The following is a 27,802-nucleotide window of genomic DNA, read 5'->3' on the forward strand; positions in this document are numbered from 1 at the left end:
ATTCATGCATACACACTGACCACATGGAATTAATGTTCTTCACCACCCCTCTTAAACTTTTCCTTGAGCCAGACAGAGCTGAAAGATTGCACATTTTGTTCCAATTTGTCTGACCTATAGGTAAACTTGGTCTATGCATCAGGTCCCTTAAGATTTCAATAGTGACAGCTGACCTAGAAATAGCTCCCCCATTCACATAAATGCAACCACCAACTCTGTGGATGAGAATTTGAGTTTTTTTTCTTTATAATATCCCTGTCCTCTTGCTTTAACACTACTCTGTCACCAGGCCTATTGTTGTTTTGTTGATTGGTCCCATAATTTGTTGGATAAAGAGCCACAGAGTCATAGAGAGCACAGCACAGAAACAGGCTTTTCGGCCCATTGCATCCATACTGACGTTATTGCCCATCTGTGTTAATACCATTTGCCCAGATTAGGCCTAAATCCTTCTTTGCCTTGCCTACTCAAGTGCCACATGAAGTACCTCTTAAATAAGGTGATTGCCTATCTGATTCCACCATTTCAGGCAATGAGTTCAAGATATCAATCACTCTGTGTAAGCATGTTTTTCCCTCAGATCGCCTTTAAAACTCATTTTTCTCATCTGAAACCTGTTTTGATACAACTAACATGGAAAAAAAGATTCTGACTTTCCATTTTATCAGTGCCTCTTATAATTTTACATGTCTCTATCAGGTCACTCCTCAACTCATTCACTCCAGTAAAACAAGTCCAGGTTGTCCAAAATCCAAAATTTCAAAATCCAAAAACCTCTAAAATGAGAAAATGTTTTGAGTGCTGACATGACATCACAAATGAAAAATTCCACAAGGTGCTGGGCAGGTTCCCAAGCTACGGACATCATAAACAGTTCTGAGAAGTGACCTCAGATATGGAGTGAACAGAAGTTAATGAAAAATAGAAAAATGCTGCAAAAAGTGAAAAATAAAGATCTTGATCACGTATTGAAAGGATGGATTAATCAGCATCAGAGTGAACATATGCTGCTTAACAGTATGCTGATCATGAAACAAGCAAATCTCTATCATGAACTGAAAATTGAAGGTAATTGTAAATATTAAGCAGGATGATTGCATAAATTTTAAAAATGGCACGGCATCATTTTTTTAAAAGATTGGTGGTGATAAAAAGTCTGCTGATCAAGCAGCAAAGAAATTCGATGGTGAGCTTGCCCAGTTCGTCATTGATGAAAATCTGGCACGCTGAGTGGCTGTATCAGTATATATGAGTGATGAACAAGTGTAAGACAAGGGTTGCTTACCAGTAACACAGGAATAGTTGTGAATTATGGTAATGCCAAGCAGCTACTGACTGTTCACCTGTGCGGCTGAGGTGGTGGTAGCTTAACTTACTGATGGTTCAATGTACACATTAGTGTTTCATGCACAATATTATTAAATATTATGTTGTAGCGATGTGCTACACACAGAGCTAGAAATAATGACACGCAGTCTGTAAGCTGCACTCCAGACTATTTTATTCAAACTTCGTGGCACTGGCTTTTACACAGTTCCATTCCCACCCTCTCCGGGCGGAAATGACGTCAGAGGTGTATTACAAAAGTCTCTTCCCGCGCGCGAGCTTTCTCCCCTTGCTGGTGAAGAAGAAGGCCCAGCGCCATTTTGGGGCTGGCCTCTCTGCCAACGCGCGCACCATTTTGTGAGCCGGTTCACCTGCGCGGAAAGTGGGTTGCCACAATATAAAACTACCTGCAGAGTAGATGGTTAAGCTGCATATGTAATGTGAATGGATTTTGTTTTTAGACTTTCATCCCCAATCTATCTCATTATATAGTTGCAAGCATTCCATAATCTGAAAAAATCCAAAAGCCAGAACACTTCCCACCTCACGCATTTCCAATAAAGGGTACTTAACCTTTAAAAGCAACAAAAGTGCAAAGGTCCCAGCACCGATCCTTGTAGTACCCCATTGATCACACACTTGGATGTGTTGGTTGTTAGCACGAACAGTGCATTTCACTGTATGTTGTGATATACGTGATAAATTTGAATCTGAAACAGAAATGCATCTTTTCATCACCACTCCGGGTATTCTGTCACCAAGTAATTTTTAAATCCAGTTAGGCAACTCTGCTTAGATCCCATGCATCTCAACCTTCATGGTTCAAGTTCGAAACAAAATTGCAAAGTTTCGGAAAATCTTCTGACTTTACTGCCCCTTTCCTGTTCTCTGTAGGACAATCATGTACCCACACTTTGCTCTGCCCAGTCCAGAACGATATTACTTTTAGCCATTCAATCCTTTATTCAAGCGAGGAAACCCTAAACAACAGCAACATCTCACTTATTGAAATAATGTGCCTTGGGTGGGCAGAGGCGTCTACACATAGAACTCCTCTAAGTATTTTAAAATACTTTTTTTTGCAAGTAAAGAATATATATTTCAATAATAATATATTTTAAGAATTATTCTTTTTTGCAAGGAAAAGAAAATTAACCAAAAACACTTAGCAACACTTCTAAATAACTCAACCCATTAAACAAGATTTCACTTAATTAATTTCTATTCGACTTTTCTCCCTGCCACTCTGCAATCGCTGTTGAAGTCAGTGGACTTATGGATCCTACACTAGGTCTGACCTGGAGTCAAGGGATGGAGGGTTGGTGGAAAGTGGTGGAATTTTTCCGGTGTACTGGGGACCTCTGAATTCCATGCAAGGATTTCCGAATGAACTCCAGCCCACTCTTTCCCAAGAGTGTCCATTTGTACTCAGTCATTCCTTGCCACAAATTGGTACAATTAGTGACATTGTTTCCAGAACTAATTTTGATTTACTTCCACTTGAAAATGAGTCATTCAACCTGGGAGTAAGGCTGACATCAGGCATGATATTTGAAGCTAGCACAAAGTATTATGAAAACTCAGTTCACATGGAACCTTAGTTGAATTTATAATTCCAGGGTTTTTTTTTCCATTTATGGTAATTTTGGCTGAATCAGCCAAAAAAAAAACCCCAGCACAATTGAGCAGGAGCTCAATCCCCAATGTGTACTGATCCAAGCCAGTTCTAAGCATGTTAAGATACTCCCAGAAGCTGTGGATCTGAATCCTCCAATGAAATCTCAGAGAATATTTGCTTTGACATCTGGTTGCTTTGGGTCTAGGGGGTAAATAACTACTGGGACCTTGAATACCTGCATCCTGTGACGGGAAAGCCTACTGGCATTAGCATTAGTTCAGGTGGCAACCAAATCAATTAAAAATGTCATTATACTGTACAGTTGGCATAAACAATGCAAGACTTTACATTCATTAACTACATTATTTATTTCATACAGAACACTGATGTATTTTGGGACCTTCTGCAGTATACAGGTTTTCCCCGCAATTCAAAGGTAGAGCGTTCCTATGAAACCGTTTGTAATCCGAAATGTCGTAAAGTGAAGAAGCAATTACCATTAATTTATATGGGAAAATTTTTTGTGCATTCCCAGACCCAAAAATATAACCTACCAAATCAAAGCAAATAATACATAAAACCTAAAATAACACTAACATATAGTAAAAGCAGGAATGATATAATAAATTTACACCCTATATAAAGTAGAAATATTGTAGGCACGGTGTAGTTTCACTTATCAAACTTGGGAAGGCAGCAAACCAAAATCGATTTGGAGAAAAAAAATCGGCACGTACACGCATATGTATGCACGTGCGTACGCGTATGCGCAAACAACTGCCCGCACAAGGCTTCACGGTTATTGTAGTCTTTCTCGGGGTAAACACACGTGTAAAGCGGGCGTCTTTTTTTCATAAAAGCGAAAATCCTCTTTGGTTAGCGAAAACAGGTACTAATGTAAGTCTTTCGTAACAGCAAGTTGTAAATCAAACGTTCGAAAAGCAGGGGCCACCTGTAACTGAAGATACATGAATCTAATGTGTTTTTTGTTTGAAAGTCAGAAGTTAGTTCCATGGTGAAATGCTTCCAACATACTTCACTGTTTGATTGCAAATCTGGAATTAATTTTGATATTACAGCAGCAATACAGCCTATCCTCATTATATGCGGGGGATACGTTCCTCACAGTCAATGCATGGTATGGAAATGCATAATGTGAATAATGATTTAAATGGAGAAAATAGGGATGCTTTCTGGAGGGCTTTCTAAATATGTTTTATCTGTAATTTATTCACATTTTCATACCAAATACGACACAAAATCAGTACCACAGGGCAACATTTGTATTATATTTCATCAATTTAAGGTAATATTCAATGTAATAAATTATAGAGAGTCTGTTCATCCTTACTTATTTAAGTTCGTTTCGGCATACGCTTCCAAAAAAGCCCGGTCTCATCTGCATTAAACACCTGCTTTGGTGTGATGCCTAACTCAGCTATCATAGCCTGCAACTGCACAGGGTAGCATTCAGCAGCTTCGTGGTCAGCACTAGCTTGCTCACCACGCACAGCTATGTTGTGAAGCCTGTGACGATAAACAAACTTAGAAAGCCATCCTCTACTTGCATTAAAGCTAACAATATCACTGGACACTTCCTCACTAGCCTCTGAACAAAGGCGGCCATAAATTTCCAAAGCTTCCACCTGAAGATGATCAGAACTGGGTGTTTTTTTCTTCGTTTCATGCTCAATATACAAACTCAACATTTTCTCCATTTTTGTCATAATTGGGTTACGCACTTTGGTAACAATCTTTGAAGACACTTGTGATGAATCAATCACTGCACTTTTCATTTTCTCAGCATTTTTCTTTATGTTTCTGATTGTGGACTCACCCAGGCCAAAGTAGCGTCCCAGAGCTGTGTTACCTTCACCTGACTTGGCCCTGTTTATAATTTCCAACTTTTTTTCAAGTGTTAAAGCAGTTCTCTGCCGCTTGGCTGATGGCCCAGGACTTGATATGGGACACTTAGGAGGCATAGTTAAATATTTCAAGCACAAAATCAGTGCACCGTAGGTAATAACAACAAAAGTTTATGAGTGCAAGATAGCACATCCACACGCTGCCAAAACCAATGCGAGACTGGTGGGAGTGAGACTGTGAGGTATGCGCATATGACGTGTATTGGCGGGAAAGCGGTGCTTCTCGTCCCAACAGCCTCGCGTGACTCTGAGTTTTGGACGCATGTAAGAAGTTGGTAGAAATAGGTTGGATAACTGTGAATCCGCATTGGGTTATATAGGGTGTACATATTTTGAAAAATGGTTCCTTATAAAGAGAATATGATTAATGAATTTTTAGCTTTGAATTTCATTTTAACTAATGTTATCATGTAAAATGCAACACCGCAATACAAAAAAAGGATATTAATATTAAATAAGCTGCTAAGTAAAACAGAGTATAATATAAGGGGATCCTTCAGTCTGCCGTTTTAACAGATGTGTGAGCCCATTGCTAGAACCTAGGGAGATAACTATCATGGGAATGTACAATGAATTCCATCCAGTATTGCTACCATCAGCTATTTATAGTGGCCAGCGCTACTGTATTTTGATCATCAAATAAGATTTATTTTTTGTTCTAGAAACACCTGCTCAATGCAGGGAAGAGATTGCACAGCATCCACTGGACACAAAAACAGCTCTTCCCCAAGCCCTTTCTGCCCATTAACCCAACCTACCACCCCCGCCACCACTACATACGCATTCCCGAGCATCGCATCGTGTAGGTACAGTGAATCTATGTATGCAAGTTACTTGTACATTGTTTTTAAAAGAATTGCTTTTATATTTATTGTGTTTTCTTTCTTTTATTGGGTTCATTATGAGTGATGAACTACATATACTTGTCTGGACACGCCCTTCTGCTGACTGCTCCTGTGGCTCCTCCCACAGACCCCTGTATAAAGGCGATTGGAGGCACTGCTCCTCCCTCAGTCTCCAGGATGTTGTGTGGTGGTCTCTTGTAGCTAATAAAAGCCTATTGTTCGCCTCCCGTCTCCGAGAGTTATTGATGGTGCATCATTATGCTTATTGTTTTTTATGCTGCATCAGTCAGAGTTACAATCATTTTTATCCCTTTGCACTCCTGCACTGAAGAATGACAATAAACATACGATCTTGAATCTTGAAATAATATCATTTCCTTACTTTGTCAAATTGTCTAAAGTTCAGTAAAATTTACTTGTAGTAACAGACAAATGTTCACATACAAATCTGATGGTCTCTAGTCCATTAGTGATAATTGCTTACTTTTCGTTAGTATCAGCCCCATTTACTATTACAGAAACTCTACATTCCCCCATCAACGTTGAAGGATATCTTGTACACCACTGCCAGTTCTAAGTTGCAATGGCTATTGCATCTCATCAGAGAAGATCAACAATTCTAATCATGCATTACAATAATCCTTTGATTTTGCTTTCCCTTCATGCATAATTAAAAATCCAGGTTCGTTGTTTGGAAATGGGCCAATCTATTTGATACACAATTCACAAACACAATGTGCTGTATTTTAAATATCTGTTATATTTTAATTTGGTGACAAAAAGCTTTAGAACAGGTTTAATCAGCTGTGATGAATAAAACATAAGCTAAACAAAGCAGACACAGGATCCAGGCAAAAACAGTCAGTGAAGTGGATCATACTACAAAATACATATACCTGAGCATTTCTGTGACCTGTCCTTTTTGACTATCTTGAATCTTCCAAACTATGGCCTCATCTGTAACGTTCTCCATCATTCATTTAAGGTAAAAACTTGTACTAAAATGTTTGTATCTTTTGAAGCTGTGTTTCCACATTCAGATTTGCCTGCTTTCTGTTTTATAATTATGGAGCCACAGTCCACTTGTCTATCCAAAGCTTTGAAGTTCATACATAGCTAAATAATAATTATTTGCAATTGTTCCTGCTTATAGACCCTGCTTTTTTCACACTTCAAATCAAAGTGTAAAATTACATGAAATCCTTCTCATACTTATGGTCTCTTGAGAATGTCTGAATAAAGCCTTCAGAACTTTCCCACCAGCTCCATTTTATCATCACTTAACACCTATGTTCAGATTTTAGCCTTACTCCGCATCTCTTACAATTCTGTTCCATTTAGTTTACTGACAGTGGGAAAAAATACACTTTATACATGCTATCATCTCTTGGGAAATGACCACCCAGGTTCAGATGCTGTTTAAAAATCTCCTCACTTGTTCTAACTAAAAAAAAATTAGAAGCTAACTTGAATATAAATAGTTGCCTTTAATTTTAGTACTATTTCATGATCTAAATTCTTATTTGCACCACAATTCAAAAATGCTTATTATTTAATCTTTCTACAACAATATTAACCAATCTGATTGATCATATTACATATTCAACTTACAACAAATCCCTCAATATCCATGTCACCAGAAATATCCATTTATCCACAGTTGAAAAGCATATTAGATCAGGTGGCTGTGTAGCTGACCTGGCTCTTTCAATATGTCCTGAGCCCAGCTTTCCACAGCAGGCTGTCAGCCAGCTGATGGAGAGAGATGCAGGGCAGCACAGACCTCCTCTTATCAGAACTGGCCAGCTGCACTCATGGAACCTCACTGACTGCCAACAGTGCCTCACCAGTAAGCTCACCATCCATCAAATCCATTGCTGTGGTTGAAAGCTTATGAATGATTTTGATATTCTCAACATTTGTGATCACCAGGGACTTGTTAAAAATAGAAAGTGATTTTGAAGTGATGTATGTTATAAGACAAGCACACACATTTTCACGTAAGCAGTGAGTTAATAAAAGGCTTTACCTACCTTTCGCCCAAGAGCAGATTTCTCCAAACCATATTTAGAAGGTTGCTGTCCTTGTGCAGCCCAAGGGTCCCAGGCCTACTGCTCTGCCAGGCCCAAGACAGCACTTCACACCATGCCTGGGAATGGCCCAGACATGGATTTACCTGCCAGAAAATTCAGGTGGCACTCCACAGAAGATCTACCTCAGCTTAACACTGCACTCTTGTGATCACATGAGAGCAAGCATGAAGAGCATTTACAGGGAAATAGCCAGAGATATTTGTGAGATGAACAATACACACAAGGAACACAAAATGAAACTGACTCAACCAGGTTGACAATCTCTCTTTGTTGATCGTCCAGGGCGATAGAGAGGTTGAAAAAACCCATGGTGTAGTGACTGATATGCTGCCTGCAATTCTGGATGTGTCATATGGTAAGGATCACACTCATTGTACCTACAAATGGATGGAACCCACCTTGCATTTTAATTTCCTTGCCCACCCTCTGGTGCTTCTCCCCCCTTTTCTTTCTTCCATGGCCTTCTGTCTCTTTCACCAACAACTTCCCAGCTCTTTACTTCATCCCTCCCCTTCATGTTTCCCCTATCACCTTGTGCTTCTCTCTCCCCTCCCCCTATGTTTTTAATCTACTCCTCAGCCTTTTTTCTCCAGTCCTGCCGAAGGGTTTCAGCCTGAAACGTCGACTGTACTCTTTTCCATAGATGCTGCTTGGCCTGCTGAGTTCCTCCAGCATTTTGTGTGTGTTGCATTTCAAGGAGTGGATCTTTAACCAATAGAAGAAGGCAGAGGAGTTTGACCCTGGAAATCAGTAAGATGGCCAATATCTGTTTATTGCAGTTGAGTTTGTTGCATCATAATTATGGCATCTCTGAGGTACCTCAGCATATCCTTCTCTTTCCAAATGTGGGCAATGAGGTCATGGATTTTGGCCTAAGCTCCTCACTGTCAAGCAGGAATACTACCTCTTCCTTAGGCTTTATTTTAAGTTGAGCCTTTGCCTTTATAACAGCCTTTGTCAGACAGTTGTGGCAGCTATATTGCACTAGATAAATTGCTGTGGGATGGAGACAAGAGTGCTTATGTCAAGTAAAGACGGATGAGCAGATTTCTAAGTATTCCTTCCAGCAGGTTGCCCTTCTTGCACCTTTGTTCATGCCCTTCAGTGGGTGGGGCCATGGTTGCTTAGGCTAAAGGCAGCCTTGACCTTGCTGAACATGCAGTAGTTACTAGCAAATCACTGATCCTTCTCTGCTGTTTCCACATACCTTCTGTTCTTCAGGACACAATTTGTTGGTTCTTCGATTTGAAGTTCTTTTTCCTCAGGCAAGAGGTACATTCAAATCCAAGGATGCCTTATGTTTGTGCTTAGTTTCTGGATCTCTTGGTATTTTTATCAATCCAAAGCTGGTTATTTCCGGTAAAGAATTAAACATCCTCTTCCCTGATGCTAATTATGATGAATTTCAGGGCAGCACAGGTGCGAAGGCATTCTGTGGCTCCATTTGACTGTCTAAGAAGAACTTTCTTGGTCGAGTCCTTTGGAGCTTAGGCAACTAATTTCTTCTGTCAACGCTCTCGCAACACTGTGGTTGTAGGGCCAAGTTGAAGGTGATTACAGAGTGAATTGGATGATGATTAGTTCAATTGACATGAGTACCTGTAATGGTACAGTTGCTATGGAGGTCTGTCTTGCTTACATGATGACGTAATCTGGTAGGTACCAGTGCACATATGACAGCACTGGACAGAATGAATCTATTTTCCTTGGTCGAGAGGTGAATGATAAGAGGACATTACTTTAGCTAAATGAAAGAAAGGGGCAATTTTTTTTTCGTGTGGAAGTTGGTGACCATTTGGAATACTGGTAGGGCTTCTGAAGCAGAAAACCTCAGCACATTTAAAATGTACCCAGATTTAGCTGTAACCTGCAGGACTATGGACCAAGTGCTTGGTAATGAGTCAAAATTGCAATTGTTTTTGCCACTGGGAACACAACAGGAATTTATGGATCTATGAATTTCTATGATTCTACGATTCAGTGAGATCTGGTACATTGTGTTCAAAATTGTAGTTACAAATATAAGTCAATATTAAGGAACATCAGTTGGACAGAAAAACTTAGGTGGAAAAACTTCAATAAGCTGTTTGCTGTTCAGGAAATTAACAAGGAGCAATTCGCAGCTGCAGTCTGATTTGTCTTTCCTTCTGCCTTTCCCTAGTAAACGATTTATAGATTGAGTTGAAATTACAAAGCTGACTGTTCACTCTTGGATTTAATGTGTTTGTTTGAATATTAATTGATATCTCTTCATATTCTGTACAATAAGTTCCAGTCAATCCTGTATTCAGATCAGGTAGTATGGAAAGCAACCTGACACGTAAGCCAAGAGCAAGGCTCAGATAGGAGGGTTGGGAAGAAGAGATTGGCTGTGACGGGGGTGAGGAGCAGACAGTGCTAGGGTGCTGGGGGTTGATTAGGGCGAAAATATTTGATGCTCCAAACAATGTGTAGAATTGAGCGAAAGAAGATAGGGTAAATCGTCTCAGAGAAAAGATGGGGTTAAAATTGGAAAATGCTTTCACCTCTGTAAGGTCAAAAAGAACAGCATCATATGGTTTGGTCAATATTCGCCTTGCTAATATTTTGGGAAGGGATGTCCTACCAAGCGCTTAACAAGAAGCTTAAATGTCAAGCACATTTAGGTATGAGTTACTATTGTTGTGGGGAGCAGGGCGGCATGTTTCTACATGTGTGTGGTCATAGGGCAATGTTTGTGGTATTGTAATTCATATTCCTGCTCCTTCATTTCCTATCACTTTATGCTTGTCCGGCCCTATTCAATTAGCAGAGGACCTTTCTGATCCAACTGCTGATTTTATCATGGCTTTATGTCTTTTACACCATTACTCAAATCCATAGCCAGATGTAGGAGATTTCTGAATAAATTTGATGTCAGGATTTTTGTATTGTACCACCCTGATACGCCTCAGGCTCGCTCAGCTCATTCTCGTCTAGGGGGAGCAGCCTTCGGCCCCACCAAACTGGGTAATCAGCTGGTGTGGATGCTGAGTGTTGTCCCCGCCTCGCTCAAAAAACAGACAGGACACCATATGCAATTAAATGATTACAATTTATAAAGATTACTATAACTAAATGATTAATAATGATAACAGTATATATGAAGGAAAAGAAAATAAAGAAAAGGCACCAAACTTATCAAAGTCCAAACCACTTCGTGTACAACCGTTGGAGCTCAATTACTGAAGTCTTCTGGCCACCATTCGATCCCCTCCGAACTCCTCGACTCGCAGCTTAGGACCACCCAAAGTGATCAACCAAGCACATCTATCCTCGTCTCCTCTCCCCGGGGTACCTCCTGGCCTCGGACCCCCGCTTGGGGTCCATTCCTCGCCCAGTTTACAGCATCACGTCCTCTCTCTCTCTCACCCCCTCGTGCCGATCTCCGCAAAAGCCCGCCAACAATAGCTTACAGACTCAGAAGAAAGAACAACATTAATCCCAATTGGTTTACAAAGGAATACAATTCTCGTTATCAGTAAATTTTAACCCAAACAAGCTTCCAGCACTCTCTCGCAACAAAGAAGCAGTCCTACTTTTAACAAAACAAAGAAGCCATTTTGATTAACAAACGCAGTAACAAAGAAAAAGAAGAAACCCCCTTTAACAGTATCTTTGCCTTTATCCTTTGCTTCAAATGTTTCTGCATCTTGCTGCAGACAAGGGGAGAACTTTCACTATGTATAGGTTGATTTATATCTTCTGAATGGTCTTGGGGTGCATGAAACAGGAACAGGTTACATTTGTCCCCTGGCAAAAAATACCAAAAAAAATCCATGATTCTGAGGGATATAAATTATTTCATCATCATACGGTATATATCACAAACTCAACTGAATGCTTCACGTACTGAAGACCAGCAGAAGTTTTTGTGACCATTGCGGTTAAGTATAAGGGCAGCACAGTGGTGCAGCAAGTAGTACGTTGCTGCACAACTCTGGTGCCATCGGTTCAATCCTGGCCTCAGATACTATTTCAGTGGAGTTTTTGCATTCTCCCTTTTACCTCAAGTGCTGCCCTTCCCTACATCTCAAAGTTGCATCAGCTGGTAGAATAATTGGCCACAGTAATTTGTACCCAGCATAAGTGGGTGTCAGGAGAATTCAGAATTGATGTGCATAACAGAAGCAGAACAGGTTGCAGAGGAAAACCGTGGGTGAAGCAGATTGATGGATCTCTCCGAGAGCTGGCAGAGCCTGAAGGGACTTGAATGTTCCCCTATGTTGCTTGGAAGTATGAGACAATAGGGGAAAAAATAGAATCAGCTTGGGGATGCTTTCTTGCACAGAGCACCCTTCTTATCTGAGATTGTAGATTTATGGTAGGTTGGTCTGGCTTCAGCGGTCCAGTACCCAAGCACAATGGTTGCTAGCTGCAACTCCAGAGATGGCCGGACAGTTGTCGAAGGAAGCAAGCCTGGAGCCTTCTTGGGGAAGTGGGCATTTGGGAAGAGGCTAGTGGCAATGAACTGTTACTTGTTATCTGTATGTGGAATTGGGAGGATGTCTCTTTTACCCCCTGGTTCCATCATAAGATGACACTGTTCATTTTTAAGGGTTGTTGGTGTTTCTGCTGAGCGCCTGAGTAAACCATCCTGAATGAAGAGGGCTGAGGTAGCAGTAACTCCTTCTGATGTTTGTGTAGGGGAACACTTTGCATCCAGTGACCACAATGCCATTAGTATCAGATTGAATAGCAAAAAGATAGGTTGGTCTGCAGGTTGGAATTCTAAATTGGAGAAAGGCCAATTTTGATGGTATCAGAAATGATCTGGCAAATGTGGAGGCTCCAGTGGATTTAAACTAGATACAAGGGGGGAGGAGAACCAGAGTGTAGGAACAGATGTATGGGAGAAGGAAGAAAAAGAAGGAAGTAAAGTTTTCTGTACTGTTAGTGATAAACAGAGAGTAAGAGGTGGACAATTTCTTAAATGCATTTATTTTAATGCTAGGAGCATTGTAAGAAAGGTGGATGAGCTTAGAGCATGGATTGATACCTGGAAATATGATGTTGTAGCTATTAGTGAAACATGGTTGCAGGAGGGGTGTGATTGGCAACTAAATATTCCTGGATTTCGTTGCTTCAGGTGTGATAGAATCAGAGAGACAAGAGGGGGAGGTGTTACATTGCTTGTCAGAGAAAATATTACAGCGGTGCTCTGGCAGGATAGATTAGAGGGCTCATCAAGGGAGACTATTTGGGTGGAATTGAGGAATGGGAAAGGTGTAGTAAGACTTATAGGGGTGTATTATAGACCACCTAATGGGGAGCGAGAATTGGAGGAGCAAATTTGCAAGGAGATAGCAGATATTTGTAGTAAGCACAGGGTTGTGATTGTGGGAGATTTTAATTTTCCACACATAGACTGGGAAGCCCATACTGTAAAAGGGATGGATGGTTTGGAGTTTGTAAATTGTGTGCAGGATAGTTTTTTGCAGCAATACATAGAGGTACGACTAGAGAAGGGGCAGTGTTGGATCTCCTGTTAGGGAATGAGATAGGTCAGGTGACGGAGGTATGTGTTGGGGAGCACATCGGGTCCAGTGATTACAATGCCATTAGTTTCAATATAATTATGGAGAAGGATAGGACTGGACCCAGGGTTGAGATTTTTGATTGGAGAAAGGCTAACTTTGAGGAGATGCGAAAGGAATTGGAAGGAGTGGATTGGGACAATTTGTTTTATGGGAAGGATGTAATAGAGAAATGGCAGTCATTTAGAGGTGAAATTTTGAGGGTACAGAATCTTTATGTTCCTGTTAGGTTGAAAGGAAAGGTTAAAAGTTTGAGAGATCCATGGTTTTCAAGGGATATTGGAAACTTGGTTAGGAAAAAGATATCTGCAATAGGTATAGGCAGCATAGAGTAAATGAGGAGCTCGAGGAATATAAAGAATGTAAGAAGAATCTTAAGAAAGAAATTAGAAAAACTAAAAGAAGATAGGAGGTTGCTTTGGCAAGTAAGGTGAAAATAAATCCAAAGGGTTTCTACAGTTATATTAATAGCAAAAGGATAGTGAGGGATAAAATTGGTCCCTTAGAGAATCAGAGTGGACAGCTATGTGTGGAGCCGAAAGAGATGGGGGAGATTTTGAACAATTTCTTTTCTTCGGTATTCACTAAGGAGAAGGATATTGAATTGTGTAAGGTAAGGGAAACAAGTAGGGAAGTTATGGAAACTATGACAATTAAAGAGGAGGAAGTACTGGCGCTTTTACGAAATATAAAAGTGGATAGATCTCCGGGTCCTGACAGGATATTCCATAGGACCTTGAGGGAAATGAGTGTGGCAATAGCAGGGGCTCTGACAGAAATATTTCAAATGTCATTAGAAACGGGAATGATGCCGGAGGATTGGCGTATTGCTCATGTGGTTCCATTGTTTAAAAAGGGTTCTAAGAGTAAACCTAGCAATTATAGGCCTGTCAGTTTGATGTCAGTGGTGGGTAAATTCATGGAAAGTATTCTTAGAGATAGTATATTTAATTGTCTGGATAGACAGGGTCTGATTAAGAAACAAACAAAATGGATTTGTGTGTGGAAGGTCATGTTTGACAAATCTTATTGAATTTTTTGAAGAGGTTATGAGGAAAGTTGACGAGGGTAAAGCAGTGGATGTTGTCTATATGGACTTCAGTAAGGCCTTTGACAAGGTTCTGCACGGAAGGTTAGTTAGGAAGGTTCAATCGTTAGGTATTAATATTGAAGTAGTAAAATGGATTCAACAGTGGCTAGATGGGAGATGCCAGAGAGTATTGGTGGATAACTGTTTGTCAGGTTGGAGGCCAAGTGACTAGTGGTGTGCCTCAGCGATCTGTACTGGGTCCAGTGTTGTTTGTCATATACATTAATGATCTGGATGATGGGGTGGTAAATTGGATTATTAAGTATGTAGATGATACTAAGGTAGGTGGCATTGTGGATAATGAAGTAGGTTTTCAAAGCTTGCAGAGAGATTTATGCCAGTTAGAAGAGTGGGCTGAACGATGGCAGATGGAGTTTAATGCTGATAAGTGTGAGGTGCTACATTTTGGTAGGAGTAATCCAAATAGGACATACATGGTAAATGGTAGGGCATTGAAGAATGCAGTAGGACAGAGTGATCTAGAAATAATGGTGCATAGTTCCCTGAAGGTGGAATCTCATGTGGGTGGTGAAGAAAGCTTTTGGTATGTTGGCCTTTATAAATCAGAGCATTGAATATAGGAGTTGGGATGTAATGTTAAAATTGTACAAGGTATTGGTAAGGCCAAATTTGGAGTATTGTGTTCAGTTCTGGTCACTGAATTATAGGAAAGATGTCAACAAAATAGAGAGAGTACAGAGAAGATTTACTAGAATGTTACCTGGGTTTCAGCAACTAAGTTACAAGGAAAGGTTGAACAAGTTAGGTCTTTATTCTTTGGAGCGTAGAAAGTTGAGGGGGGACTTGATAGAGGTATTTAAAATTATGAGGGGGATAGATAGAGTTGACGTAGATAGGCTTTTTCCATTGAGAGTGGGGGAGATTCAAACAAGAGGACATGAGTTGAGAGTTAGGGGGCAAAAGTTTAAGGGTAACACGAGGGGGAATTTCTTTACTGAGAGAGTGGAAGCTGTATGGAACGAGCTTCCAGTAGAAGTGGTAGAGGCAGGTTTGGTATTGTCATTTAAAGTAAAATTGGATAGGTATATGGACAGGAAAGGAGTGGAGGATTATGGGCTGAGTGTAGGTCAATGGGACTGGGTGAGAGTAAACGTTTGGCACAGACTAGAAGGGCCGAATGGCCTGTTTCCATGGTGTAATTGTTATATGGTTATATATGGATTGCGACAGGCTTTTTTCTGGCAAAGGTGTACTTGGAAAGTGAGAGGCCTTCGGAAACAAAATTTTGAGAATACAATGGTTGTATCTGCCTGTCAGAATAAAAGATAAGATAACGAGTGTAGGGAACCTTGGTTTTCAAGAGTTTTTGAGGCCTTGGTTGAGAGAAAATAGGAAGTGCATAGCAGGTACAGTATAGGCAATAGTAACAAATGGGTGCTTGTGGAGTACAAGAAATTCAAGAGAATACTTATGAAAGAGAACTGGAGGGCTAAAAGAAGACAGGAAATTGCTCAACAGACAAGGTGAAGGAGAATCCTAAGGAATTCTACAGATATGTTAAAGAGCAAAAGGATTGCAAGGACAAAACTGATCCTTTAGAAGACCGGAATGGTAATCCATGTGTGGAACCAAATCAGATGGGGAAGATCTTAAATGAATTCTTTGCACCTGTATTTACTCAGGAGGTGGACACAGTCTTTTGAAGTGAGGCAAACCAGCATCAACCTCATGGACCCTGTACAGATTACAGAGGAGGAGGTGTTTGTTGTCCTGAGGCAAATCAGGGTGCATAAATCCCCAGGGCCTGAGAAGATGTTCCCTCGGACCCTACAGGAGGCAAATACAGAAATTGCCAGGGCGCTAGCAGAGATATTTAAAACATCTTTTGCGATAGAAGAGGTATCAGAGAACTGAAGGATAGCCAATGTTGTTCCATTGTTTAAAAAATGCTCCAAACATAAACCAGGAAATCATAGACCAGTGTGTCTGACATCAGTTGTGGGAAACTTATTGGAAAGTATGCTAAGGGATGAGATATATAACTATTTAGATAGACGTGGACTGATTAAGGATAGTCTTTTGTTGCTTTGCTGGGTCCTTTGTAGTTTGTCAGTGATCTGGATGATAATGTGATTAACTGGATCAGCAAATTTGCAGATGACACCAAGATTGGATGTGTAGTGAAATGCAACTAAGGCGATCACAGAGGGATCTTCATCAGTTGGAAAAAATGGGCTGAAGAGTGGCAGATGAAACTAAATGCAGACAAGTGCTGATCAATCGCAGGGCACTGCCAAGAGTGGTGCAGATAGCAAGAGGATGTGAACTTTCCTCTTTTCAGGACATTTATAGAAGCAGGTGTGTAAAAAGGGCTGGAATGATAATCAGGGACTCCAGCCACTCCAACCACAAACGGTTTCAGCTGCTTCCACTGGCAAATGGTATTAAGACCAGGACCTGCAGGCTCCGGGATATCTTCGTTCACCAGGCTGTCAGATTTATCAATACACATTGATCTGATTGCAGATCTGACTGTACATTCATATACACAAAACAGTTATGTATACAAGCTCCCTTTTCTAGATCCTTCTGTTTCTATCTCTGGGGACAGCCTATCCACCGATGTCTACTACAAACCTACAGACTCTCACAGCTACCTAGACTATTCCTCCTCCCACCCTGTCTCCTGCAAAAATGCTATCCCCTTCTCACAATTCCTCCACCTCGGCCGCATCTGCTCTCAGGATGAGGCCTTTCATTCCAGGACAAAGGAGATGTCTTCCTTTTTTAAAGAAAGGGGCTTCCCTTCGTCCACTATCAACTCTGCCCTCCATCGCATCTCCCGTATTTTACGCACCTCTGCCCTCACCCCATCCCCCCGCCAGCCCACCAGGGATAGAGTCTCCCTGGTCCTCACCTATCACCCTACCAGCCTACAGATCCAACGTATAATCCTCCGCAACTTCCGCCACCTCCTACGGGATCCCACCACCAGCCACATCTTCCCCTCCCCCCCACTCTCAGCTTTCCGCAGGGATCGCTCCCTACGTGACTCCCTTGTCCATTCATCCCCCCCATCCCTCCCCACCGAGCTCCCTCCAGGCACTTATCCCTGTAAATGGAAGAAGTGCTACACCTGCCCCCACACTTCTTCCCTCACCACCATCCCAAGCCCCAGACAGTCCTTTCAGGTGAGGCACCACTTCACCTGCGAGTCAACTGGGGTGATATACTGTATCCGGTGCTCCCGATGTGGCCATTTATACATTGGGGAGACCCGCCACAGACTGGGAAGCCGTTTCGCCAAACACCGGCGCTCAGTCCTCCAGCAGTGGCGGGATCTCCCTGTGGCCACACACTTCAATTCCACAGACCACTCCCACTCTGATATGTCTGTCCATGGCCTCCTCTACCGTCAAGATGAGGTCACACGCAGGTTGATGGAGCAATACCTTATCTCCCACCTAGGTAGCCTCCTACCTGCCGGCATGAACATCCAACTCACAGACCTCTGTTGATACCCCTCCCCTCCTCCCCCCTCCTTACCCCATCCCTATCTAATATTTTAGTCTGGTTCTCTTTCTCTCTCTTTTTTCCCCCTCACTATAATCTCCCCCCAGCCCTACCTTTCTTTCTCTTTTATTTCCCATAATTCTCCACCTTCCCCCAGCCCATTTTCCTTCAGCCTATCACTTCCCAGCTCTCTACTTCATCCCTCCCCCCACTTCTTATCCCCCCTTGACCATCCCATGTTACTTCACTCCTGATGAAGGGTTTCGGCCCGAAACGTCGTCACTACCTCCTCCCATAGATGCTGTCTGGCCTGCTGGGTTCTGCCAGCATTTTGTGTTTTTATGTATACAATCCTAGTGTTTGGACAATATCTTCCCACATTTCCCATCTTTATTGCTTATACATTGCAACAGAGATGCAATATAAAGATTTTTAACTCCCTTAGATGCAAGAAATATAATAAATAAACAATAAGCAATAAACTGATCACAGTGCCAAGTTTGCTGATGGCACAACTGTTATGGGGCTCATCACCAATAACAATGAGGTGGCTACAGAGAAGAGGTTGAAGAGCTCATGGCCTGGTGCTAGGCATGTCGCCTCCTCCTCAGTGTCAGGAAAACAAAGGAGATGGTTATCGGCTTCAAGAGAACGCAGAACACCCTCACTCTTTATATCGGCAGCACAGAAATGGAAACAGCGAGCAGTTTCAAACCCCTGAGGGTGCACATCTCACATTATCTCTCGTGGTCCTAGAACACATCTTAAGCAATCAAGAAAGCTCACCAATGCCTCTACTTTCTGAGTTGGCTGAAGAGAGTTGGACTGTGCACCTTCTACAGATGTGCAGTAGACAGCATCCTAATATGCTGCATCACTGCATAGGACAGAAGCTGCACTGTGGCAGGCAGGAAAGTTTTACAACAGGTAGTCAAACTGACCAGTGCATCTCCGGCACCAGCCCACCCACCAACCATCAGGGTTATATTTATTTATTGCAGGGAGTTGTCCCTTCGAGTTGCGCCGCCTAGCAATCCCATGATTCAAATCCTCGCCTAATCACAGGACAATTTACAGTCACCAATTAACCTACAAATCCGTGCGTCCTAGGACTGTAGGAGGTAACTGGAGCACCCAGGGAAACCCATGCAGTCACGGGGAGAACGTTCAAACGCGAGGATTAGAACCTGGGCTGTTGGTACTGTGAAGCGTTGTGTTAACCACTACACCACCATGCCAGTGAAAGGCTAGCAATATCACAAAGAACCCCAACCTCCCTGCTCATGGACTCCCATCAGGAGTGGTTCACATCCACGCCTGAACCACCAGACTCAAAAACAATTACTTTCCCCAAGCTGTAAGACTGACCAACACCTCCACTCACAACCCACCATGACATTTCTTGCAGAGTCAACTTATGTGCAGACACTTCTGTACCCAGCACCACTTTATGGGCATACAATCAATGTCCATATCCTATCTGATGTATTTACATTTATTCAGTTTTTTATTATTATGTTTCTATCCTAATGCACCTTTTATATGCGGCATCAGTTCCGGAGTTACAATTATTTTGCTCTCCTTTACAGTTGTGTACTGGAAATGACATTAAACAGTCCTGATTGATTACTCTGGGTCCCAGAGCTTCAGAGTGGCAGAGTCCTGGCCTAGGCCAAGCCCAGCCTACAGATATGGGCAGTCTGCTGCAGTAACAGAAGGCTTTGACAGGCAGGGATACCCACCAATGTGCTTATCAGTTGTCAAAGCAATCGCTTTTACTGAATCTTTGTGAGCGTCACTGACTTCCAACAGCTGACACAATTAGCAGCAGAGGAAGCTGGAAGAAGGTAAATTGCCACTGCAGGCTTCGAGCCACAGGTACAGTGGGACTTCCATGAGGATATTTCTGCGGGTTGGTGTGATCATGGAAATGGAAGATCTAGCCCAATCTCCATTCCCAGTGATGCATTTTTTACAATTTAACTATTATGTTTACAGAGACACTGCACTGAACAAATTGCAATTAATCTGAAATCCCGTTATCTACATAAGTGCAGTGCAATGAGTTTCAACTTGTATCCATGTGAATCATGATTTGGATACGTCGTACTTGACAGTCAAGTGCTAATCACACGGACATAAACTATTATTATAAATAAGAAGAACCTCAATGGCATATTTGTGATTTCTCACCTGTCAAAAAGTAAAGAGGGGTTAGTATACGCCCTTTGATTTCTGGTACCAGTACAGTCATTTCAGCAGCAAATGAGAGGGAGTAGGATAACATCCAAGACCTAGTGACAAGCAGCACTCCACATACCAAAAAAAAAAGAGGTGAAGTACTATTTGATGCAATCATATTTTAATCTTTATATAACTATCAATTGCTATTGAAGTAGTTATGGTCTACCACACTGATGGTGTGCCAGTGACTGGTGCTGAGTTATGGTACTGAATGAGGCCCAAACTTTGTTAACTTCAACTAATATTAGTTAAGTCTCACTTCACTAATACTTAATTCTTCTATTTATTAAATTTGGCACAGGTTTTGTTGGGAAATACCAGCAGGTCTGTAGCTAAACTTGTAATTCTGCAGTTTTCATGCATAAGTGCTCGGCACAGCATTGTGGGCCGAAGGGCCTGCATTGTGCGGTAGGTTTTCTCTGTTTCTATGTTTCTAAGTGCCAAGAAGTTTGGAACTCCTGTGATTGCTTACACAATGAAAATCCCAGAGTCCCAAACTAGTATTTGCCACAGAATTCCCAATGATGCTCCAGTGCTGTGCGCCATCACCAGCAGAGCAGAATTTGATGGAAATTTCCCATCATTTGGGGAATCCACTCCTGTAACCTACACCAAAGCAGACCAAACAAAATGATACACCTCTGGTCATTTGAATGCAGAGAAATGGCTGCTGTGGATGAAGTACTACAGTTCGCCCTCGTTATCCGCGGATTCCACATGCATGGATTCAACCAACCGTGAATCAGGAAAACCCGGAAGTTCTCTCTTCAGCACGTTGTTTGAGCATTTACAGACTATTTTTTCTTGTCATTATTCCCTAAATGATACAGTATAACAACTATTTTACATAGCGTTTACATTGTATTAGGGTATTATAAGTAATCTAGAAATGACTTAAAAGTACAGGCAGTCTCTGGGTTATGAACGAGTTCCGTTCCTGAGTCCGTCTTTAAGTCAGATTTGAAGTCAGGTACATCCGGTATTATTTAGCGTCAGTCAAACGTTTTTCTTAGTATATAGTACATATTTTACCTTTCTATGCATATAAAACTCTTAAGAAACATACATATTTCAATGATCAAACCACTGCGTTGCTTAGTAATAATTGTAGCTTTCATCGGGGCAGGGCCTTTCACATGCTCCATTAAAATTGTTCCGATCATTGACCGGCTGTAGCCTAACGCTTTTACAATGACCGATGGCATTTCACCGCTTTCCGATCGCTTTATTACTCCCACTGTATTTTCAATCGCGATCGTGATTATTTTCGTGAACAGAAACGCTGCAGATTCAGAGCTGCGCCGGATCCTAAAGACCACAGTACTGAGACAGGTTAAATAAAGTTCGGGGTTCCGTTGGGACCTAAAGACCACTGGAACCAATCCCCCACGGATAAAGAGGGCCGACTGTAATTACTTCAAGTTGTTTTAGTTAAATTATTTTAATGTTTAAAGTGAATTCAAACTATTTCTCACATTTTGCAAAAATAAAGTAATTACAATTTAAATTAAATATTTCATTACACAGGGGATCCTGGCGATACCCAAATTGCATTCCCAGAAAAAAGTCTATACCAGGGGTGTCAAACTCATTTTAGGTCACGGGCCGGATTGAGCAAAATGCAGCTTCATGCGGGCCGGATCAGTCGGACGCGTGCGAACGCAGCTTTCGTTGCCTCCGTTTTTTCAGCCTGCTCTCATGTGTCTCAGTCTCTGCTATAACTACAAAGTGTTTCACATGAAGAAGACTGCCGAGCAAGACTGCCGAATAAACACTAAAAACCCTGAAAACCTGGTACCTGAATAAACTCAGCATTAGCCATATCATACGCCATAGGCGCTTCGATTACTGGGGCCAGCTTTAATAGTAATTAGATATTATCTCGCGGGCCAAAGATAATTCCACTGCGGGCCGGATTTGGCCCGCGGGCCTTGAGTTTGACATATATGGTCTATACCACAATTTCCTGTAATGCAAGGTTGCATTATCTGTGTAGGCATCAAGAAATGCAAGCCGAAAAGCATATATTTTGTGCCAAATTTTTCACGTGAATGTTGTGAAAGCAAATTGTATTTGGTTTTGTGAGTATTGACATCTGAGTGTTTTGATTGTGAGCAACATTCAGCTTTGACAGCTTTGCTGATGTTATGGGTTAATGAGAAGTGCTTTTCCCTTGCCTTGTAGGGAAAGTTTCATTAGGTGTGGACAGGTGCATACGGACAGCACTGAGTGCCAGCAGCTTTCTACCATCGGCAATTTTATTCCTATTATCTTCCTCCTGACCTGTTTCCTTAGTAAAGGGTTCTTTTTGCCCCTTTCTTCCTTTTGTGTCACTTCCTTTGAAGAAACCTAATTGCAGTCCATTACTGATGAGAAGCATCAGTGATGTTTCACTTTTATCAGAACATGTGCATAAATTTATTCTTCTGTCAGAAATTTCTCTTTTAATCAACTGATGGCCATAATTAAGTAAAATTCCCAGATAGTTTGCACTGAAGTCAGTTATTGTGTTTTGTAATTACCTTGCAGCTGAATTTAACGTAGTTGCATCCTATGGTTTCTGCTGTTTTTCTCATTATTTTAAATTAGCATATTTCTTTTCTTCTATGTTCATTGGTGGTTTGTGCAATAAGTAATGTTAAGACTTTCATAGCCATATTTTTCTAAAATTATTTCAAATCTAATTCCCTTATAAACAATTATTTCTTCAGCTGATGAAATACACCAAGGTTAGTGGCATCAGCCAGTGACATTCAGAATATTTTAATTTCCTTTCCCACTTGAAACAGTTTTTAATGCAGAAGTCTCAGAACCTATAAAAGAACTATCAGCATTCGTGGAATGGTTTGGGTAACTACTAGGATTCTGCTATAGCCTCATTTCCAGCTCCTACGACTGAAGAATATGCAGGGCAGTGCAATCTCCTGAGGCACGTACTGTATATACAGCCCCAGACTTCTGCACAGTAAAGTATTTGTCAATGTGGAGTGGAGAATCTGGTGGGAGAAAAAGATGTTGTGAAGGGCGAGGGTGGAGTGCTGAGGGAGGGGTGCGGGATAGATGGCAGAGAGGGAGAGCCAAGCGTGGAGGGTGCCGTGGGTGCAAACACACCCAGCCCTGAGACTGAGTGTACACTGGTCACTTGATTACAAACCACCAGTTTATTGATCTTTACAGAATGTCTCTCTGATGCTTCCCACTCCCTCTCCTGTCCAGCACCCTTTACCCAACCACGATTCCCCTCCCCACTCTCAGTCCACAATAGAGACTCATATCAGAATCAGATGCAGCATCACTCACCCATGTCACGAATTGTGGCTTGTGTAGCAGCTGTTCAGTGCAATACATAAAAATAATACATTGCTGTTCAAAAGTCTTCGGCAGTCTAGCTACATAGATGTGCCTTAGACTTTTGCACAGTATTGTACCTGACCCCATTCTCATTAACAGGTAATTCAGGACCCTCTTTGCTCTATCAATCTTGGTTGATTGTTGACCAACTGTGTCTGGAATACATCCGTCTCAGGCTTGATGTGCTGCACCCCAAGTGTACTGTACACACTAGAGAGGTGTTCCCATTCTCCACATCAAGGGTTGCAACAATTTTCACATGAGGCTTTTCTGCCCTAGTTTTCATTCTGCTGTTTTGGAATCTGCATAACGTTTATTAGGAATGCTGGATTTATTTGAAAGATAAATGGACTCATGCCAGTTTACATATTACACATTTGTTTCTGTCATGATGCTGTGGGCATTGTAAATTATTAGATATATGATCATTCAGGCCTGTCATATGGCATTTTGCTACCTCTGCTCTGTTTTCTTCACTTAACTCCCTGTCCTCTATCAACTTCCTTTTCTCCTCCCCAAGACAGAAATTGAGTTGGGAACTTGAATCGTGGAATTAAGTTGAATTGGTTTGTTATTGTCCGATGTTGCCAAGATGCTGTGAAAAGCTTGAGTGTTCACTGTTCATACAGATCAAAGCATTACACGATATGTTGAAGTGGAACAAGGTAAAGCAGTACCTTAATGTAGAATAAGACGTAACTACTACAGAGTTCAGTGCAGTGCGGGTAAGCAATTAAGTGCAAGATCATTAAAAGGTAGATTGCGAGGAGCAATGAATTTATTCGCAGCAGCAAATGTCACATTCAATAGCAATTTAATAATCCTTAATCTATTAATTGAGATATTTAAACAATGGCAAAGATATTAACTTCAATTCTTTGTAGAAGTAAAAGTACTTACAGAGATTTTGGTGGCTGCAGGGTAATTGTTTTACTATAAATATCTCTAATTATCTGCCTGGTGTTGTTTCTTTCAGAAGCTTCGACCAACGTTTCTCAGAATCACTCAATGCTCAGAACGCCCCCTCCTCCAACATCGCATCCCCATTCGCTCAACCAGCCGCACGCCTCTTCAGTGAACTCCTTAAATAGAGGGAACTTCACCCCACATAGTAATCCCAGCCCCAGTCCAGCTGATCTCCCACCCCCTCCAGAACCGCCTCCCAGCATACAGCAACCTGTCCACATGCAGGACAACTGGCTCCTTAACAGTAACATCCCCTTGGAGACCAGGTAAGCCTCCTCGTCAATAACTTGGGGTAGTTTACCATCGATATTGTGTAAACCTCATAATGAAAATATGTAAACAATATGAAATCATTCTATATCATGTTTCTTACAGTATTTAAATTACAATATTAAAAAAAGCAGAATATGATTGTATAATTGATACTTTACACGAACATAATGACCTGGAGTTTCTGCTGGATGTGGTCAGAATAATGCTCAAGGAATATGCTAGATGGACATCATACTGGCTTTGTAAAGTTTCCCTGCAAACTCATCAGCATAAAACCTTCCGTAATAGTTGCATGAGCAACCTTATCAATAGTAATTGATTATTGATTAGAACATGGTTTATTGATCCTGAAAGTGACTGATTAGACTGATTTAAATTGAAAATGAGTTCAAGTAATTTCTGTATCTAAAAGATCAGCCTCACAATCAGTGGTCTCAACTTGAACTCAATTAAATGGATATTAAAATAAATTAAAATAATTATCACTGCAGCCTTAGAAATGGACCCGAGTGAGATTTCAATTAATTGCTAGCTGCAGCCAGCTATCGTTAATGATGGATAAAAGTGACCCTGATAGTCTTTATGCCTGCAGTTCGGATCGGAGCGTGATATATGGCCCCATACAGACAGAATCAGTGATAACCCATTATGAAGACCTCATGATGTGATCACTTTTGTAAACCGGGTTGAAGCTGTGTGAAAGTAGGCAGAAACTCCAGCAGAAATGGTAATGTTTCGTTTAATTCCAAATTCAGCTATATTTTTTCATTTCTTTTATTGATTTTTGCATATTTTGGACAGAAACCATTGCAGAAACTCCAGGTAAATGATGGTGGGTTCAGGGTTCATTCATGTAATGTAATTTTATCTGCACCATTTTACATTATACCGTAAAACTATAAAAATGCTGATTTGAATATCATAATTTAAATAGGACATCAGTAATTTCTCTGCCACTTCTATTCCTGTCATAGCACTGATGTCTGCTTTTATGTTTTCAGCCATTTTGTTGTTTTTGATTTTTGCTGTCTCCATTCACAATTTTATTCATATGCAGCTCATTGGCTTCATTCATTTTTCCATCTGAATGTAGAAATGTAGCAAAGCAGACATTCCTAGAGAGTTTGCAGGACAACCTAATTGAGATGGACGTTTTTACTCCTGCTCGACATGAAGGTTACAATGATGGGTAGGTGATGCTTCTTGCTGGGTGTGCTGACTTCTGTGCTCAGTTCTTCCTGTCTTACAAAGACCAGCTTCAAGTTTGTAGAGTAATCTCTGTTAGCCAATGAAAAAAGTTGCTGGCACCTTAGGTCATTACTTCATTGAAAGCAAAAGCTTTTGTGATTTTAGTATTTTATCACATCAAATCTAATATCTCGAATCAGTCTTCTCTGAGTAATAATTAAATTTGTTCAGAGAATTTCTATATTTTACAGATTTATTATGATTAGTTGCATTCAGTGAATGTCTATGTTTTACTGATTTATTCATTGTCTTTTCTGCAACTGCAGTAAGGAATTGAAATTGTGGGTATTAGTTTTTACTCTGGAACTGCTCTGGACTTATAACTACCATAATATATTTCTAATTATAAAGTTGAGAACATCACTAGAAAAAAAATAGTCAATTTGTCCTGATTGTAATATTACTTCTGCTAAATATTATTCCAGTTAATTTTATAACCCAATTTTGCTGACATTATCTATTTTCCATGACTACATTTGAAGCATTCCAAAAATACAAATTGCAATTGAACGGAGCTGCTATGAAACAGTCAGGCAAACCTTAGTGCGATCCGGCTCAATCCCCTTCGTTGACATTGAAGTTATATTTTTTTGGAACTATTGTTGCAGTTACTTTACACTGGATACTAGCTTTCATATTTGCATAAAATGTCTAAAAGAGGCTCATAAAATTCCTGAAACTAATGAAACTGCAGATTGGATGGCTGTTGTAAAGCACTCAAGCTTTACCCCTGTGGTTTTATGACATTTTCTGAGCCCCTAGAATAAGTTATGGCTTTTATTTTAAGTGTCCATTATTCTCTATTTCCTTAACGGTTTATTGAAATCTGCTGCAGGATTTTTTGTCTCTTTTACAGTCACTTACCACTGATTTATATATTCCAAATTTCAGATTTTTTCAATAGCTGTTTTCATAAAAACTGCTATTTGTTAATAAGCTACCCTTTGAATGCACTTCTATTTGCTTGTACCTTCACTCCTAATTCATTTTACATGGGAGATTGCATACAGCATTCATTGTGCTTCTGGTCCACTCATTTGCCACTAATTGAAATTTTACATCTGAAAGCTACTATTTGCATTTAAGTCATTTTATTAATACAATAGTGTTGTGTTAACTTTGAAGCTGAAGTAGTGATTCATGCTGTAATACTCACTCTTCACTTTCTGATGCCACCCTGCTGTAATCAACCAATACATATTCTAACCAGACAATTACTTTCTCATTTGAATATGTTCCAAACCACTAATTTTCTTCTTTGTGTATTTGCAGAAGAGTGTGCCATCTGAATTTGATCTCTAATACATATCAATTTTATGTAAATTTTAAAATATTAGAAGTATAGGAACATCCTACATAGAAATAAATAACAGTTCCATCTATATGTTGTATAAGAGTGTTCAGTATTCCTTTTACACCAACTGTTAGTTGTTAGATAATAAATACTTGCCTTGCTGTAGCATGTATGAATGAGTAAAAGAGAAGTATTTCATCAGTGCTAGTTCTTTTTTCCTATCAGATGATCTTACCCTGAGAAGGAAGGAAGGCTATGGTCCAGGTGAATTCAATGGGACTAGGCAGAACAATAGTTTAGCATGGATTAGATGGGCCAAAGGACCTGTTTCTGTGCTGTAGTGCTCTATGACTCTTAAGATGAGAAGTAAGTTGTAGAAACCTCTTCCAACCGTTAGCCTGTTCTAGTGCACTTTAGAAGTTTCTGTGGTGAGGTCTTCTAACAGCAAACTAGATGCCAGGAGTGCAAAATTAGAGAACTGTTATCATTTGTTAAAGGAA

At 40.7% G+C, this 27,802-nt stretch overlaps 1 protein-coding gene across 3 annotated transcripts in view; it reads left to right on the forward strand.

The window, feature by feature from the left end:
• Positions 1-27,802, forward strand: part of tenm4 (teneurin transmembrane protein 4) — a 2,228,071-nt gene that overhangs the window by 1,851,544 nt on the left and 348,725 nt on the right. For all 3 annotated transcript variants that reach the window (XM_073043455.1, XM_073043454.1, XM_073043453.1), the window contains 2 exons: positions 24,498-24,753; positions 25,854-25,949. In XM_073043455.1, coding sequence (XP_072899556.1) covers positions 24,498-24,753; positions 25,854-25,949 — 352 coding nt within the window. The remainder of the gene's footprint in view (positions 1-24,497; positions 24,754-25,853; positions 25,950-27,802) is intronic.

The sequence above is a fragment of the Hemitrygon akajei genome, chromosome 4 (assembly GCF_048418815.1).
Source record: "Hemitrygon akajei chromosome 4, sHemAka1.3, whole genome shotgun sequence".
Lineage (NCBI taxonomy): Eukaryota > Metazoa > Chordata > Chondrichthyes > Myliobatiformes > Dasyatidae > Hemitrygon > Hemitrygon akajei.